General features: G+C 37.3%; 1 protein-coding gene across 3 annotated transcripts; it reads right to left on the bottom strand.

Moving 5' to 3' along the window:
• Window positions 1-5,587: 5,587 nt before the first annotated feature.
• Window positions 5,588-8,719, bottom strand: LOC306822210 (protein FAM3D). Of its 3 annotated transcripts, none has more exons than XM_079341071.1 (9): window positions 8,698-8,719; window positions 8,515-8,610; window positions 8,382-8,423; window positions 8,175-8,286; window positions 6,778-6,836; window positions 6,471-6,518; window positions 6,296-6,380; window positions 6,089-6,215; window positions 5,588-5,977 (listed from the first exon to the last, which is right to left on the bottom strand). In XM_079341071.1, the coding sequence occupies exons 1-9, from the start codon at window positions 8,708-8,710 to the stop codon at window positions 5,849-5,851; spliced, it is 711 nt and encodes a 236-aa protein (XP_079197197.1). In that variant the 5' UTR covers window positions 8,711-8,719; the 3' UTR covers window positions 5,588-5,848. The 3 variants fall into 3 exon arrangements, with proteins under 3 accessions (XP_079197197.1, XP_079197198.1, XP_079197196.1); XM_079341072.1 differs by having other exon boundaries at window positions 8,515-8,568; XM_079341070.1 differs by lacking the exon at window positions 8,698-8,719 and having other exon boundaries at window positions 8,515-8,691.
• Between the last annotated feature and the right edge of the window lie 8,867 nt (window positions 8,720-17,586).

Below are 17,586 nucleotides of genomic sequence, written 5' to 3'. Positions count from 1 at the left end.
ACAGTGTGTGAATGTGGCATGAGTGAGTAAATTTGACCTTTAGTGTAAGAAGCATTTTGAGTATCCGGATGAAGAGAACATGACGAAGCTCAAGTCTGTTTACCATCAACTGCATACTTATAAGACATGAAATAACATGTAATACAATGGTCTATATAGCGATTATATTTACTTTAAAGTGAAAGAAAGTTGTATAGCGACTATTGATGACTAATCTGGTTCTCAGTTGCTGCACAAAAACAAAAGCTTTTCCAAAGGGGACCTTTTATCTTGTAAACAAGCCACTTATTATTTCCAACAGTATATTGGGCTTTCTGTCCACTGACGACACACATTGACTATCATCACTGTCATCAGACACATTTTTCTCCTGAATCCAACACAGAAGTTCTCCTCAATCTTTCCTTAACTTGGAGGAACTCTGGCACCTCTAGTTGTTGTTTTTGTCTCTCCCCAGCTGTGGAAAAGTGAAAAAAAAAAAATCTAATTTGGAGCTAATGTCAAAGAGGCACACAATCCATAGTAGTTAATTCTCTCTGATAACCAGAATCATTATTTCTCTGTATGTCCACTTAACTAGATCGTTTAAAAGGCTTTCATCCAAGCACAGCAGTGTCTGACAGGTAAATGGTGTAGCCTACTCTGGAAGCAATGACAAGCCCGCAGTGTTCAGAACGATGACTAAACTGCTCTCTGGTGGCAGACGACAGAACAGCTTGATACTCCACAAGACCATAAGTACCCACCTATTAACAGTCTTCTGTGGAAATGAATGTTGGTTTTATGATAAAAATAATAGTGTCAGAAAAGATAATTGGACAACAAATCTGTAACTCCGAGGTGATGGGACGTGTTTTGTTTTTTTGTTGGAAAAACAATCGAGCGTGCCCAAAGCAAACCTTTTCCAGCCCCTTCTGTCTTTACAACAGTTGTTGTTGAAGCGGTGATCCGCTCCTCTGTGTCTCTTCCTGATCCCTGCTCGCCTTCATCCTTTGTTCCCATTTCTTCTCTTCTAAAGCTCTTTGGAGCTCACTCCTTCCTCTATGCGGCACTCTTCTGACAGAAACACAGAAGGATGTTATGATCTGTGACAATCAAACTGAATTGTGAGCATTAATGAATGTCTGGAAGTCTCTCCAACCTGTTGTGGGTCAGACGCAGCTCTCTGTGGAGCTCGTTGTGGCTCTTTGAGGCTGTTAAGGGATTGAGAGTTTTTCGGGGTATGATGAGATCACTGCTTTCCACTTCAGTCTGTAGATGGGGAGCCTGAAACTGTGAGTGTAAGTCCGGATGTTCAGTTTTGTGTGTCTGCATTTCTGAGGCTATGGAGAAACAGTTGGAGTTTGGATTTTCTTTCCAGCATAAGTATTCTGTTTCAACTTCCCCTTGTGATGTAACATTTTCATTTTAAGAAGAGTAGCACTCAGCTGGTTACATATGAGAACCAAAGCAGCTTAAACTGACAATGTCTTAAACTTGCTATGACTAATTTGTCAGGAGAAATTCTTTTGGTGATTTTCAAGAAATACATAATTTTAACAATGCAGCAAAAGAGTTAGATACATATGAGGAAAATGATAGCCACCACAGTGTGTGTGTGTGTGTGTAGGTGTGTGTAGGTGTGTGTGTGTGTGTGTGTGTGTGTGTGTGTGTGTGTGTTAGAGAGACAGAGAGAGAGAGAGAGGTGTGTTGAGATACTCTAATTAGTGAGCAGCATTGAAGTCACATGTATGAGATATACCTCTGAGAAGACAACAGGGCAGTGAAAACATTACCTGATGACACTGGGCATTACACCAACAAACACCACTATCAGCTCATTGTCACCAGTTTGGGTTTTTTTTTTTTTTCCAGGGCAGACGTAAAACACTTTTAAAGTAACATTAACTTTTAAGTAAGCTGAGACTGAAACTGTTTCTCCATAGCATCCACTTTTTGCACAAGTACTACAAACATTATAATACTCAGTGCTAACACATCAGCTGACAGAAGCACATGCAGACAGTGCTCACAGAGACATATGTCAGAACTGTACTGACATCAGCAAAGATTATGAATGTTTGAATGTCACTGTAGGCAATCAGTGTAATGTAAGGTAAATAGTATGTTTCTTGACTTTTATCCTGGATCACCTCTTTTGACTCTGTGCCTCAGTATATAATCATGCAATTAATTTTTTTGTTTCTGTAACCTCTTCACATTTTCATCCTGAGTTATATAAAGACACAGAAAACAACAATACATTTGTGGGAGACGAATGCAGATCTTTTACTTGTGTAAAAGTACATTACTTTTACCACATAAATACTTGGTTTTCAAGAAAGATCTCTTGTGGGTCATTGTTGAGGTACTGGAAGACATACAGGTGAAAAGAAAAGGTGCAAGAATCAACAATATCACAAAGTTTTCTCACCAGAATTGTTCAGGTGTTTCTTTCCTCAGCGTGGAAAATGTCGGAGATCTCTCTGTTAAAAATGGCCAATTACAGGTGTACTGTAATTAAACTAAAACTCGACAGTAAAAACACATCACAAACATTGATGTTTTTCCTACTCAAAATAAAAGTAAGTTACATTAACAAGTAGAAGAAACTGCGACATTCCTCATAATGTTAGAAATCTGAGATCAATACAATTTCATGCAATTGACAGCCAACGTGAGCAACACAAAGCAGCATTATGATGCTCGCAGATAAATGAAGCGTCTCGTTCCACACGTTCATTGAAGTGAGCGAGCGGCTAGGCTGACGAGGTGGAGGGCTGCCACCTCATTAATGACTGCATCAAACAAAACACAGTTTGATCCTTATTAAGCTTTTCATTGGCTAGAGTTTGAGGAGAATAAATATCTGAGAAAAAGATTATTTCCCTGTGGGCTTTACTCATTAATGAAACATATTATTTAATCTTGTTCGATGAAAGTTGTGATTTGAAGAAAAAATCTGTGCATTTTTCTCTGAGCACTATCTACAGTTACAGTGATATTTGCACGTGGAGCTGAATTCCAGATCAAAGCATGTTTAATGCCTTTGAATATTAGTTTGGTGTTTGAATCTTCTCACTGTTACAATGTTTCCTAACTTTGTATCTTGTCTTTAATTTCTATGTTGCAAATGGAGCCACTGTGATGCAAGAACAATTTTTAGGCCATGTCTTACAATAAAGTAATATCGTATCAAATCTGTCCGTGCTCCATATTAATGTTTCTTGTCTTGGCATTAGTTGAAATGCAGATGAAATTAACAAAATCAGCAAAAAAGTAACGTTTAAACAAGATGACAGTAAGTTGTCAGATTGAGGAGAAAGTAGAATCTAAATGAGGCATTTTAATGGCAACTCTGCTGCTGGCTGCTGTTTGTCTGATGAGGGGAGAGTCATGCTGTTTGGCTAAATCTCTGAAAGTGGATATGTGTGGAGAAGAATTAATAGGACGTGACGGGATAAACACTCTCTCAGGCCCATTCTCCAGGGCTGGAAAGGCTTTTTTCTGTTTTTTTACTGTTGAAAGACGTGTTTGGTTTAAGCGCCTTCTGTCTTCAGGAAATAAATGGTAAAATGCAACAATAATAGAGAAAATAATTTCTATAGTTATTAAAAAACACACAATTAATTCCAATTTATGATGTCAAATCAGGTAAAGCCAGAAAATATTATAAAAATGTCTGCATTTCTTTCTTATTTAAAATCTCTAATCAAACAAACAAGGCATGCCAAGAAAGTAATTTAGCCACATGGATGCTTCTGCCAGATTATGTTATAGTGACATTAGTAAAGATACTTGGTTTATGTCTCAAAGAAAAAAAATTAAAGGTTAAATAGAAAAAATCAACAAACTTAACTTTTTGCCATGGGTGACTCCCATATCTGCTGTCAGGGGGATCCAGACACCTTCTGGGCTCACAGTGGACAGACTTTCAATAATACTGAGGTCACTCTATCCCTCTCTGCCTCTCCCTTCTCCTGCAGCACACTGTAGGATGCCAGATAAGAGAAACATCTCTGTGTTTGGACCAATGCTGATGCTGCCAGAGTGCAGCAATGAAGTGGAAACCCCCTGGCTGGAAAATGCTGGAAGTATATTTACCAGTCAAATAGCCCTTCTTCTGATGGACTGCTTTAACAGTCTTTTATTGCTTTTTAACTTCTTACTCAACTTATATACATTTGTTTGTTATCTTGTTTTTTATTTCCTGTAATGTGATGTTGTCGTCCTCTTAACAGTATTGCTCTTATCCTACTGTGGACTCCTTTAATTGTATTGCTTTTACTTCAAATGACTTTCAATACCCCTTGTTCACATTGTAATACCGGTACTTAATTTGCATTTATTCGTATTGATCTTTGCTTTTGCAATGTTTAGTATGCTCCATGATTCAAAGGACTATGGATGCTTGTTATGTAAGCCTTTGCTTTGTGTATCAAAGCACTTTGTAAAGGTCTGTTCTTAAAGGTGCTGCATAAATCAAGTTATGATAATTAATAATGTACTGTATTAGGCCTTTTTATTGATCCTCCACATTTTTACCTTTAAGGTGTAGATATTGTAATTTATACATGACTACATACAATACATCTCCGAGCTGTAGTTATTTTTTACTTTAAGATTGAGTTATGTATTCTGTCATTAATACGATAACTTCAGCATTATATTTCCAAACCTTTCTGCTGTGTGAGTCCTTGTCTCTTATATAAAAGAGACACATTTCCCCTCTGAAGTTCATGCAGTGTGGTTTCATTTGAATAACTCCCTGAGTCATTTTAAAAGTACGGATAAGAAAAAGCCTCCACAGAAAGTTTGGAACAAACTCTGACATAAAAGATAAAACAGGTCAAACATACTTCTCACGTGATTTTTATTGACAGTTAAATGATAAATGGACCTCCATCTCCAAGGACCAGAACAAATGTTTACTCAGAGGGACAAAACTGTCAGCAGAACAAGTAAACATGTATTATGATATTTGTAGATAATCACATATTCCTCCATTTGCTCTAACATTTTATATATTGTCTAATATTATCAAAAACACAAGCCGAACTTTGTTCATTTCTTAATAAGGCCTAGACTCACTAATGACAAACGTGCATTAGGTGAATTTATGATCCGTAAAAAATGTACACTTCATGCTGTATTCATGCTGTGTGTAGGCCCAAACCTGAGACGCTAAACTGATGGCACTGTTAAACAATAATACCTTAAGCTAAGTAATAAATGATTTACCTTTGGCTCTAGGAAACAATAAGATAGCTTGAATAAGCTAGTGTTAATTGGCATTGGTAATTTGTCATGCTAAGTTAAGCAAGCAAGCTTTAGTTAACAGACCATCAGGTCATTTATTCATAACATTACTGTAGCTTATAAAGTCATTTACAAAGGACACGCTAGCCAAATAACCAACCAGAAAGTGTTCAGGGTTTAGCTTGACCCACTTAAGAAAGTTGTGTTGTTTATGAGCTAGTTAGTAGTTTGTTATCTTTTGTAAGCATGCTATGCTAACGATAACCCCACAATGTTTTACCACAATGTGGGCCATAATATGTCAGGTCAAAGGATTACAGACTCCAAGTCTAAGCTAACTCTAGCCCGGAGTTAGCTTAAATGAAATTGAAGAATAGCACGGAATTCAGGAACATGTAAACATCCAACACTTGGACTTTTTTCTTCTTCAAGAAAGGTATTTTAAGTGCAGAACCCTTTTTTTTTATTGGGAACAATTTGTTTGCACACTGGTGAAACAAAGTAAATATATCTTAACTGCTTTGCTGGTTGTAAAAATTATGTCCAAACAGCTGAGTGAGAGAGTTTTTTTGTTGCGGTATTATGTTTTAAGACATGAAATAAACTGCCATCAAATATTTTCTTCCGTCTCAGGAGCATCTGATTTGTCTTCATCAAGGAACGCTGGGAAGCAGCCGCCCACCTCCGCCACCCCTGGCCATTTGTCATAAATGTTAGTTTGTGGATCGCTAACAACCAGCTGTTAAAGGAACAGAAAATAGTACATTTGTTTGAACATGAATCATCATGCTTATTTATTTTTACTGTAGGTTTAGTTTAAGACGTCATGTGCAGTTACAGACACATTTACCTTTTCAAACGGGCTTTTTTCTTTCATCCCCACCTTTCCAGCAAACACCCAGCTGTCATGGGAGTTTAAAGTTTTGATCACAGAGCTTCCCATTCCCTCAAATATTTCCCTCATTTCATCCGTCATTCTGCCACAAAAGGAGATGAAACGTCACATTCTGTAGTCTAACATTGTTTTTACAGGCGAATCATTGAGATTTACACTTACTTTGGAGTCACATCTACGTACGAGGCTGCCAAAACGATGCTTCCAGGTTTTATTGCCTCTAAGTATCTCAATATATGATCTTTGTCTTTTGTTAAAGTAAGAACAGCAATATTAATTAAGAATTAAGCATCATGAAAATTCAAAACAGGATTAAAGTATTCATAGAAACTCCTACCTCCAATTTCCATATTTAGAAAGCCCCATTTTTCCACAACTCCTTCCCCTAAAATTGGTTTAAAAAAGAAAAAAAAAAAGGTTTTTTAATCATATCAGACTGAAAAAAATCCCATGCTGTTCATGTAATCATGTGATTCTAAGTTAATCATCTGTTTTATTGATATTACTTTAAAAAAAAAATAGTATTACAAGCTGGAAGATTAATGATAAACTTTTAATGTCAAATTACTTTCTGTATGTGTCCAGTAAACAATTGTGCTGACAACAATAAACTTTGTAAACTTTGTTCTGTGGTTGTCACTCACCATTTATCTCCACAATGTTGATTCCATTTCCAACATTATTCAACACATGACTCATAATGCTGTTGAGATATCAAAAAGATTGAGTTTTAATCGGCTTTTTATCCCCTTTCACTTCATCATAAAGGGCCAGTTCTGTTTTTTTAAGTGGGATTGTACGAGGCACTTAGGAATAGTAAGTTTACCACCTACAGAGGTCAACAGCAAGGTTTGGCAAGCTGGCTAGAGTTTATACTGAAGCTGCTTTGGGTACAGGATTGAAGTACTTTAATGTACAGAGGTGTAAAGAGTACTAAAATATTTTACTCAAGTACAGTTACTTGTACTAAATAAAAGTTAATGATAAAGATAATTAGTAATAACATTTTACTTAAGTACAAGTTCCAGTTTAAAAATGTACTCAAGTGAAACATAACTAATTGACAATGTACTTTAAGTATGAGCTACTTTTTTTTAACAGTAGCTTACTTTTTTTTTTTAACAATGCATCTCCCATGTGCATAATGGACAAAAGGATTTGAATCTCGACGTTCTTTTTTTTAATTTAAGTACAATTTGTTGTATTAAATCTAAGATGAAATCTGAGATGAAAGATAATCCATGTATTATTATAAAATGAGCTTTAGTTTGTATTAGATGTGTTAAAAATGAACTGTGTTCACCTCTCAGCAGGCTCCACTGAAGCCTCTAACTCGATCTGTTTAAGATATATGTTAATTGTTGTGTTTTGGTGAGTTGTTTAATTCACTCACAAGTCTTCACAAGTCTTATAGTTTGGAAAGCTCAGTAGTGAGTAAGCTGGATAATTTGGTTTGTGTTTTGCAAAATCCTGCTCTGCAAAATAATTAGAAAAGATGTGGAGTTGTCTCAGTGTTGTGCGTGTTCATCTTAGCGCCCATTGTAGAAAACTTTCTGTGACGTTTAACAGACAACTGAACAGGGTGTTATCTAAATGCACACCAGGATGCTCATGGACTTGAATAGTCAAAAAAAAAAAAAAGAAAAAAGACAAACTGGGATATCTTCAGAAAAGGGAAGTTTGATTTCAGTATACCCTGGCACTTTTTTTGAACCAATCTACTTTCATAATATGCTATGCGTAGTGGTACAGAATTGTTGTAGGCCTACAGATTTAAAAATAGAAAATACTAAAAAAGAGAAGTGCAGAAGGAAAGGCCTGTCTTACACCAAAGTCAAACAGTGACAGTATCCAAAAAATGTAGCTTACACTTAAACTGAACATGTTTTTTGTGATCCTGTCTGCAGCAGTATAGTGTCAGTGTTGGGCTGTCATCTATTGTAAATAGCACCTCCCTTTAAGCAGCACCCCTTACAACCCTATTTGACAAAACTGAGCTATCCCTTAAGTTATTGAGGATACTGTTACATTCAACACGTACATTTTACCGTTAAAGCAGATCTTTGGCCCAACAACCGTCGCTGCTCCACTCCAGATATGGAAAGGAAAAAACTTCGGGGGACAAACTTGTGATAGGCTGCACTTTTTTGCAGCTGAAATGCAGATAGTAAAGGGCTTTATGTTTTACTTGCACATAGAGCAATATCTAAGTTGTGATATATCCAAGGTTTACCAGATTTAAACTTACCTTCTGTAGATTCAGATTTGTTTTGAATTCTGACATCAAACCCTATAAAAAAATGAATGCACACAAGTATTATTATTATGTAAATGAAATAAAGTACCTCAATGAAGATGTTAATACACATAAATGGGCTCACCAAGAGAATGCAGTGCATTACTTTCTAGATCAAATGTAATGCAAACACCCCATGCTAGTAAGAGGACGCCAGCAAGAACACCAACAAGTTGAACAACTGCATACACTGTAAAGTACAGGCACATGAAGATCTGCAAATCTTAAACCAAATACTTGTTTTTTTTCTGATAAAGCAAAACCTTACCTTGATATCTCATGTTTGCTCTCGATCAGAGGACGTTCTGTTTCAGCACACCTTTGAAATGCGCTGTAGCTATTTTCCTGTCAACAAGAAATAATGTAGAAACAGTTGAGCTTTGGTGTCAAATCATATGTGAACACACTCCCGGATAATTCCTTCAATCCTGCCTCGTGGAAGCAGGTTATTTGGATATGTAAAGAAAACGTGTCAGCTCTCCTCCTCCTTGTGAAAGCAGGATGTGATTAAACACGTACACACAGTGAACTAGAGGATCAAGTTTCTCTCTCCTACAATGTAAAATATGGGAAGTGTCCCAGAGTAATTGACACTGTTTGTCATGGAGCATGCAGTTTTCAAGCCGCACATTGTGCTTAGTTGGTGTGCAAACATACGGCATTTGAAACCTGGAGACAGTGTGACATACAAAGAGGAGAGAAAAAAAGGCCACAAGCTTCGTATTTCAAATTGAACGAGTACTTTCAAAAGAAGAATTTAGGAATCATTGTGTCAATTAATTTTGTTATGTAATTTTGAATTAATCTGAAGTGATAGAGTTATGTGATTTAAAAATAACACTTTTGTAGAAAACAAGTTCAACATGTTTATCAAAAACTGCCATTAAAAAAGGAATATCCTGTTTCCTGGTAGTTGGCTATTCATGGATTATCTGTGAAAAAAGTCAAACAAAGAGCATGGTTTAGACTTGTTCTTTATGTGTCCTGACATTATGACTGAGTTCTAAATGAAAATGAATTTATTCATCGGCTGCAAGGTGGTGAAGTGGTTAGTGTTGGTGTTCTTCCACAGTCCTTAGTCTTTAGTTTAATTGGCCGCTGGTAATTGCCCATTTGTGTGACGCTGCATTTCTGTGCCGCTCGGGTTGTCCAAGTTTCCAAGTTTGGAAATTGTTCTTCCGACTCTAGTGTGTTCATGTGACTTCAGCTCAGAAAAGTACAACAGCAATAAACAGCGTTGATAATAAAAATAAAGGTCTTTGGAACGTAACTGTGTACAAGTTACATTTTAGCAAAAAGTTGATGTGAAATAAATGAATTAATAAAATGTTTGTTGATATAACCAATACATATTTTGTCTCCCATGTGATAACAAATCTGACGTCATGTCGGCGGGTCGGGCATTTTTCAAATGTGTCCAATGCTACATAAATGCACCATGAGTGTCAGTGGTTGTCTGTACCTACGTGGTGGTCTCCTGTGATTGACTTGCTATCCAGGATCCTGATTATTCTTAGACTGGCTACCTGTTTAGAGTGTACCCTGCCTTTTACCCAAATGACAGCTGGAATCGAGCTAATAAATGATTGATTCATTGATGCATAGTCCATAGAAAAAAGGCATACATTCTAAATTATCATTTTTAAGAGTTTATTTAGAGTAGTTATAACTATAACGAGGCACAGGCCAATGAACAGGAAATATCACTGTTGTTTAAATAGTGAATGATAAAGTAATCCCTCTGAAAAGCAGAGTTAAGCCCACATGTCAGAAAGCATCAGCTACTGATCCCTGAACCATTACTGAGTTCCAGCTTTCACCTGCCTGTCCAAATAAAAATAGCATTTCCCTGCAGGCAGTAATGAGTTATGACTGCTATTAAAGTCACAGAGGCCAGATCATAATAAGGTTGTAATTTATCCATCAAGAAACAGCTGAGTAGCGAGAGTGAGAAATATGTGTGGAGAAATATACCACACATATATAGAGAGGGACAATTTACAGGAAAACAGAAAAACCCACCCTAAATAATTGCCGTGCTGCCATGAGCCTCGGATGCAGGTTCAGTGCTTCTTTATTTAAAAGTACTCTGAACTCTACACAACGCATGAAAGACATTCTTCTTGGAGATGTGTCCTCATTTGGTGTTTTGATGATGGCGCTGGAGAACGCTGCCTAAGAAGTGGCTCCATTATTTCAGTAGGTGAGCAGCAGGGTTTTGATCTAGTGACTGCACAGGCACAGGCCGGAGTGAAGAGTGCTTTTCATCTTCAATCTCAACAGACCATCCAGCGCCCTGAATGGAAGTGGAACTGGATGGAGGTTTAGTTTCTTCACAGTTATTCTGGACTGTCTTCTGTCGTCCATATTTATTATCATATGAAGTCCAAATAATGCAACTTGAAACAGAGTATGCATCACATGAGCAAACAGCTAATGAAAGAGGTTAAAGACGACGCAAAAATCACAATCAAACCCCTCACATCTCCATAATTACAATTTCCACTGACTAATTGTTAGGTAGTAGCATGAGTACCCGTTTTGACTCTAATCAACGACAACACTTGTTCAATGAACGTTACAGGAATGTGAAGGCTTTACATTAACACACACACAACTTCATATTTTCTGTTTACACGGCACACTGTGAAGAGTTATTTTCCCTGCACAAATCCACAGCTCCTCCACTGCACCTTTTGTGCTTTTTTCAAAACATATTTTATTGCAAAATATTTAATTTCTCCTTGTCTTTATCTTATTGAATTCGTCAGCAGGCTCATTGCTGTTTTTTTAATAGCTTCTTACTATTTTTGCTTTAGTCCTTTGCTGTTGTAATACCAAAGACAACCAGCAGAGGGTCTATGTGCACTGCTCTTGACTGAACAGAGACTATTATGCACTTCATGAAACAAAGAGCATTAGTAAAACAAATGTACTTTTTAGATTGCAGTTTTTGTTTTATGCTTAAACTAAATTCCTGCTGATTATGTGTAACATGTAACACAGTCTGAAAAAGGCAAACTATTTTATTTCCAAATGTGCAGATAAAAGTAAAAGGGTTAACGGTGCACAACATGAGTTTGATAGCCTTATGTCGCACCTTTTTAGTCTTCTGACCAGTCAAAGAGTTTCTACACCTTTCCAATGGAACTCTGTTATATAGTCTGCAGAAAGTGGGAATTAAACCTTTAACTTCAGAGAGAGCTCAACCATTGAGCCACAGCTGTCTCAGATCTAACTGATGCAAAAAGAACGAGGTCAATCACAGCCAGTCCAAACAAATGATGGGTATATTTAATGACAAACACATATTTCTCAACAATGCACAAGAGCAAACAGTAATAATACATAATGTATCTTTCATATCACCAGTAACAGCCAATGCTATCATTAGATGTTTGCAAAACTTGCAGTAATACTTGAAACAAACAAAACATTCAGCTTGAAACCGTTTACAAAAGGTTGATTCTTTGATTGCTTAAAGCTCCTATGAGGTGGGGAGCCAGATAGCCTAGCGGTTGTGACGCATGTCCCGTGTACAGAGGCGGTGCTCAATGTTGCAGCCGCTGTGGCTTCAGCTCTTTGCTGAATGTCATTCCTCATTCTCTCCTCCCAATATTTCCTGTGACTTTTCAGCTGTCCTTTTCAATAAAAGGCACAAATCAGCCCAAAATATAACTTAGGAAAAAAAAAAAACCCTATGAGAAGCTTGTTTTCCTCTCCCTGTGAACAAAATGATTTAGCCTTTGTTGATCTTGGTCCGTACATGTAGAAATATTTTTCTTTTGACAAAATGTCCTGAACAGCCAATTGTATCACTCACTGTGAATATTTGCCATGGAGAATGTTTACAAAGGCTGCTTTGGAAGTGCACTGTTCAGCTACCCTGCTATGTAAGTAGTAGATTGCTGCTGGTGGTTTTGTCAGTCATAAAGAGCCATTAGTAATAATTTCATAATCAGCAACAAAAACAAACTCCCCAGGGGCTTTCATTTGCTGATTGTATTGAACACAAATTAGAAATAAGCTGATGTCACCATCATGCTATTACAGTGATGTTTACTTAATAACCTTCACTCACATGTGGAGCTGCTGCTCTTCTTTTCCTTTGTGGCAGATGTAGAATTCAAAAGACATCCTCCAATATCACTCAAGTCTAGAAGTCCATTAAAGAGTGAATGGACTCTTCTGCAAATTTACTTTAAGTGGGTTAATATTAGCATGAAAAGGGAAACTATATTTCAAAGGGAGCTGGCCAGCTGGTAGATAGCTGCAGTCTTAGTGTGACTATTTTTAGCTGCACATCTATTACAATGTTTGAAACGTCTAAAATGTCAAATCTCCATGTGATGCTTTATAGTAAACCACTTATTTCATGACTGCAGGATAATGATAGTGAGCTCTCTGACAAACACACTGAGACATTAAAAGGTGCACAGTTTCTATAATGCAACAATACCAGTGCTTTGTTGCTTTAACATTAGCAAGTGCGACTTTCCTTGTTTGCAGTTTTTTTGGTCTGCCCTTCTTTCAATCAGAAATTGCATTTTCTAAATTAGATGGTTGACATTTTGTCATGCTGCAGTTCAACTTGTTTTTTTCCTTGTTTTCAAAATTAGTTGACTAAGCACTGTAAGAAAACAGAAAAAAATGATACACATGATAAGCAGTGTTGATTCTCCGTTGTATCTGCAGCACTTTGAACATGACCAGAAAAACAAAAAGGGATTACTCTTCACAGTCTAAGCAAACTGATTGAATAAACTGTGTTACAGAACATAGACTTTATTGACTATTTACTACACTAATTACCTCCCAAGAAATAAGACTGTTTTATTTCCTTTTTATGTAGTAAAAATACTGCTTAAAATTATTCAATTATTAAAAATCAACCTTTTCCATTATTAGAAATATGTTTTATGTTTGTTTATGTATGTACATCATTCAGAGAGTTTCGTGACTGAAAAATATGGATTTTTAATTTTTTTTTCTCCAAAAGGGGTTAACACTAACCCTTAGCCCAGAGTAGTGCCTGCAGGCACAACCTGCACATATCAAAGTGTTCAGGGAGAGACATATAATGCAGTAGCCTAAGAAGAGAAACCCACAGGTAATGACTGTGCTTCAACATCTTCATCAATGTTGCTTTTCTCACATCTGACATTTTAACAGCACCACAGGGAAAGAACTATTTTTGAGGGAAGATTTTTGGTGAGGAACTTAACAGAGAACAGAAGTATCTGGATCAGGATTACATCAGTATATCATTGTCAGACTCAAGAAGCTCCTTCATTGCCACAGGAGTATTTACACACCCGGTAGCACAGGCTGTGTTGAGACTTTGAGGTGTGAGAGTGTTTGGTTAAACCAAATGTTTTTATGACTACCAAGTGTTGGTTATAAAATCAGATTAAAACTTCACAGTTAACATAAACAAACAAAACAAAAAAACACACTCCAGCAGTAAGACATTGATTAATCATTCAATGGATATAAAAAAACAAGAAGTATATAGTATGCAAAAGCAATAGTATGTAACTTTTCCACCTTAATATAGTCAAAGTTTCATATTTCAAAGTTGATCTCACAGTACAACAACTTTCAACAGGGAGAATAGCATCGCAAATAGCAACTAAGAAGGGCAAAAGGAGATAGTGACCGAGCAAGAGGCTGAGCGTGTGTCCCTGCAGATATTATTTAACACTTAACGAGGCTGTACTGTCATCGGTGTCATTGTTGTCTTGTGTTTAGCAGCTGAAAAGGCAGGAAGTCATCTAACCCAGGTAATGTCTCTGACTTGAATAAAAATAAATTAATAAATCCATCTTACACCTGAGTTGTCTCGACAGTGGGCTTTAGACGCTAGCAGTCTCTGATAATATTACTGTACCTTGTAAGTGGTCATGGGTCTTTGTTTTCTAACAACACCACCCCTCTGCTTGCCAACAAATGCACATGGTCTGTGATAGGGAGCCATAACAACACTGTGTGTTTTGCCCAGACATGTGCAGTTGCACTAACAGTGTCACAACAGAGGAGGCTGTTATGTGTAAAACATTTTAAATGTTTTATACTGTGTGGTAAGGAGACTTCATCGATTATTCAAAATAATAGGAAGAAGATGAAATAATTTGAAAAGCCCTAAACTTCATCCATCCGATCCTTCTCAGTCTTCGCAGCAGCATCTCCTCCTGAGATGTATTTATTCCAGCAGGTCCTTTCACAAAAGGGAAACAGGAAGTTACAAATGACATGTGATCTGATGAAGAAGGTTACACCTGTGTTGACTTGTCCTATGGGATAGATTCAAGTGAAATGCCCAGGAAGTCATGATGCACTGACCTCGTCTGACTCCTCTCCCACGGTGTCTGGCCACCTGTCACCCTCTGTCACCGCTGAACCTTGCTCCTCCTGTCGCATCAGCACGGAATACCTGTACGTCGCCTCACTGAAACAAATAGAAAGTGACAGACAGGGTAGTGGGCAGCACTTTTTACAGCACCGACAATTTTAAATGAAACTCATTAAGGCTCATTAATAATGTTTGCTCACTTGACTGGGAAGCAGTATTTTCGGATGATCAATAGAGCAGCAACGATCGCTGCCACACAGACGAAGATCACGGGTGCAATAATCCCAAGGTGAAGCCTTAACCCAGCCTAAAAAGACAAATGAATCCAATAAGATCTAACAGTGGGGTACTTAAAGAGCCCATAAAGCTAACGGCTCAGGTCATGATGTGTGGCTGGGATAAAAGGGAAATACGGGCAGCCGATATGACAGCTGAACAGCGGTGTGTTATGGATCATGTCAAGAGTACAACCCCAAACGCTGAACAGCAGGGGTGTGAATCACAGGCCAAAGCAAGAAAACGGACGTATTTTTGACAAAGACTGATGACACAACTATATCTTTAAAGCCAGAGCTGTGCATAAGATCACAGGTAATGTTAGGAAGAGAGTGTTTGAAGTGATAATAAGGGCTCACATGGAGGGAGGTTTTAAAAAAAAAAAAAAAAAAAAAAAAAACATCCAACAGGGACAATTCATCACACAGGTGTGGAGGTGTCAGATAGGAAGAAAAAAACAACTAAAAACATAACTATGATGAGATTTGACTGTCGTGGCAAAGACGTTATCACTACACATGGGGAGAAATTGCATGAATGCATATGGGGCACTGGTGGCCTAGTGGTTAGTATACACATCCCATGTACAAAGGCTATAGCCCTCTGAGAGGCATGGGCTTGAATCTGACTTGTGACTGCCTTTCTGCATGTCATTCCTCACTCTTTCTCTCCCTCATTTATGACTCTATCCACTGTTCTATCTCGACATAGAGGTTAATAAAAAGCCCCAAAATAAATAAAAAAATACAGGTGTAGAAACTCCACTACAACTTCTCTTGTCTGCCTGTTTCTAATGCAGGAGATTACCTTCTGTTAGGGGATGAACTACAATAGTTTCCACAGAAAAAAAGTGTATTTGCAGAAAGCAAGATTTAAAGCTTCCAACGAATTCATCTAACAATATCATGCTCAGTGAAATGTAAACCTAAGGCAGGCACAACACCTAATTAGTGATGTTATTAATTTATAAACAGTCCACTTAGTAGCCTAAGTAATCTTCAAATGCGAATCTTGTTTTGCAACTTATTTGATTCCAGTTTGATCGTATGGTGCAATCAAAATAAGATAAGCGTCTTCTAACCGCCAGTGTATTTTATGTGAAAATGTTTGAACATCTTTCCCTCTGAAGTGATGCTTTGAAGGCAAAGTACATCAATCTTAACAATCTCACAGCATGATGTAACCCAGTGTTCATCCAGGAAGTAAATAACACATCAGTCCTTTTTTTTTTTTCACTTCCAGCTGTTGTCTGTTAACAACTTTTCACAGCTTCACTGCGGACGTGGTTACATGTATAGTGGAGGAATTTGATAACACAGGAACTTTGTTACTGCGATCACAACCGTGATGAGTTTGTTTTGTTGTGGGTTCAAGAACGTGTCTGCAAAAAAAACATCAATAATAATAATACCAGGGTACGCTTAGCCTACCTGTTTTTCTGACATCCTTGTCCAAGAACCAGTTCAACCTACTTTCATTATGAAACATAAGCACGCCGTTTCTTATTTAATCTAAGTAAAACCCCAACTTAGTGGGGGAAATGTTTACTTAGTAATGGATGTTTTCCGTCTGTAAACTCGCTATAGGTGAAGCGACATAGTTCTTCACTTCCTTGTTTCTCTTACCTGTTGCGATCTTAATATGTACAAGCTGCATTTCCACGCCTACTTTCAGAAGACGTCACGTGCAGTCTTCGTTTCCTCTTCCCTAAAAACTCGCCTTCAAAGAACATTTTGTCTTTACTGCGTCAATTACAACGTCAGTTTGACTATCTGTCTAGAAAAGAAGCCTTTGACATTTGATGACATTATGTTAGTGGCTTCCAAGATTATAAATCCGTCAAACATCACAAGCCAATGCTACCTATCATGATCTTAATATTGTGTCATGACAGGAGCCAGAAGCCCTGAGTGGAGATGCAGCCATTCCTTTCTTTTCCTGACTTATTTATCTCGTATACCAAAAGTGAAGAGAAACACACAGCAGAAGAAGGCTTAACTTTCCTCACCGAGATCAGTGGCAGAATAGCATGTCATAGATAACCAGACAATTATTCTTTCATCACAAGAAAAACAAGCTGTTTTATCTTGATGTATTGAGATGAAATTTTCCTTTATAAAAGAAATCTGGTTGCTTGAGAAAGTAACCAGATTTCTATTTGTTATCACCTACATAAATCAAATGTATGCATGTCTGCTTCGGGCAATTACTTTTTCTCCAAATACATTTGAGAGAAATGTCCTCTATTTTATTATTTAGTGTTTTAAATGTCCAATATCCCCAAACATATATTTTTAACATCATGACCGTAATTGGTAAGGGACAAGAAATATTATGAGGATTTGACTGAAAGACCTGGAATGAACCGAGCTCAGTATGCTGGCTGTGTAAACTAAATGCTCAATGACTGATGAATATTTTTTGGATTACAACTGCTGTGAATCTGAAGGTAATAAATGAAATATTTGCTTTTCCTTTCTTTTGTTTCATTTTCTCCCCTGCCAGAATGAAGCAACTATCTATCTCAGG

The sequence above is a fragment of the Symphodus melops genome (genome assembly GCF_947650265.1).
Source record: "Symphodus melops genome assembly, chromosome: 4".
In the NCBI taxonomy this organism is placed as follows: domain Eukaryota; kingdom Metazoa; phylum Chordata; class Actinopteri; order Labriformes; family Labridae; genus Symphodus; species Symphodus melops.
This window is presented reverse-complemented; position numbering and strand designations above follow the sequence as displayed.

Excerpts from the sequence above, each read along its gene's own strand:
- LOC306822210 (XM_079341070.1), bottom strand. The coding sequence starts at position 8,638 with ATGTGCCTGTACTTTACAGTGTATGCAGTTGTTCAACTTGTTGGTGTT. Across the intron at positions 6,519-6,777 it reads CAACATTGTGGAGATAAATG|GGGAAGGAGTTGTGGAAAAA; the intron begins GTGAGTGACAAC and ends AACCAATTTTAG. Across the intron at positions 6,381-6,470 it reads TCTAAATATGGAAATTGGAG|ACAAAGATCATATATTGAGA; the intron begins GTAGGAGTTTCT and ends CTTTAACAAAAG.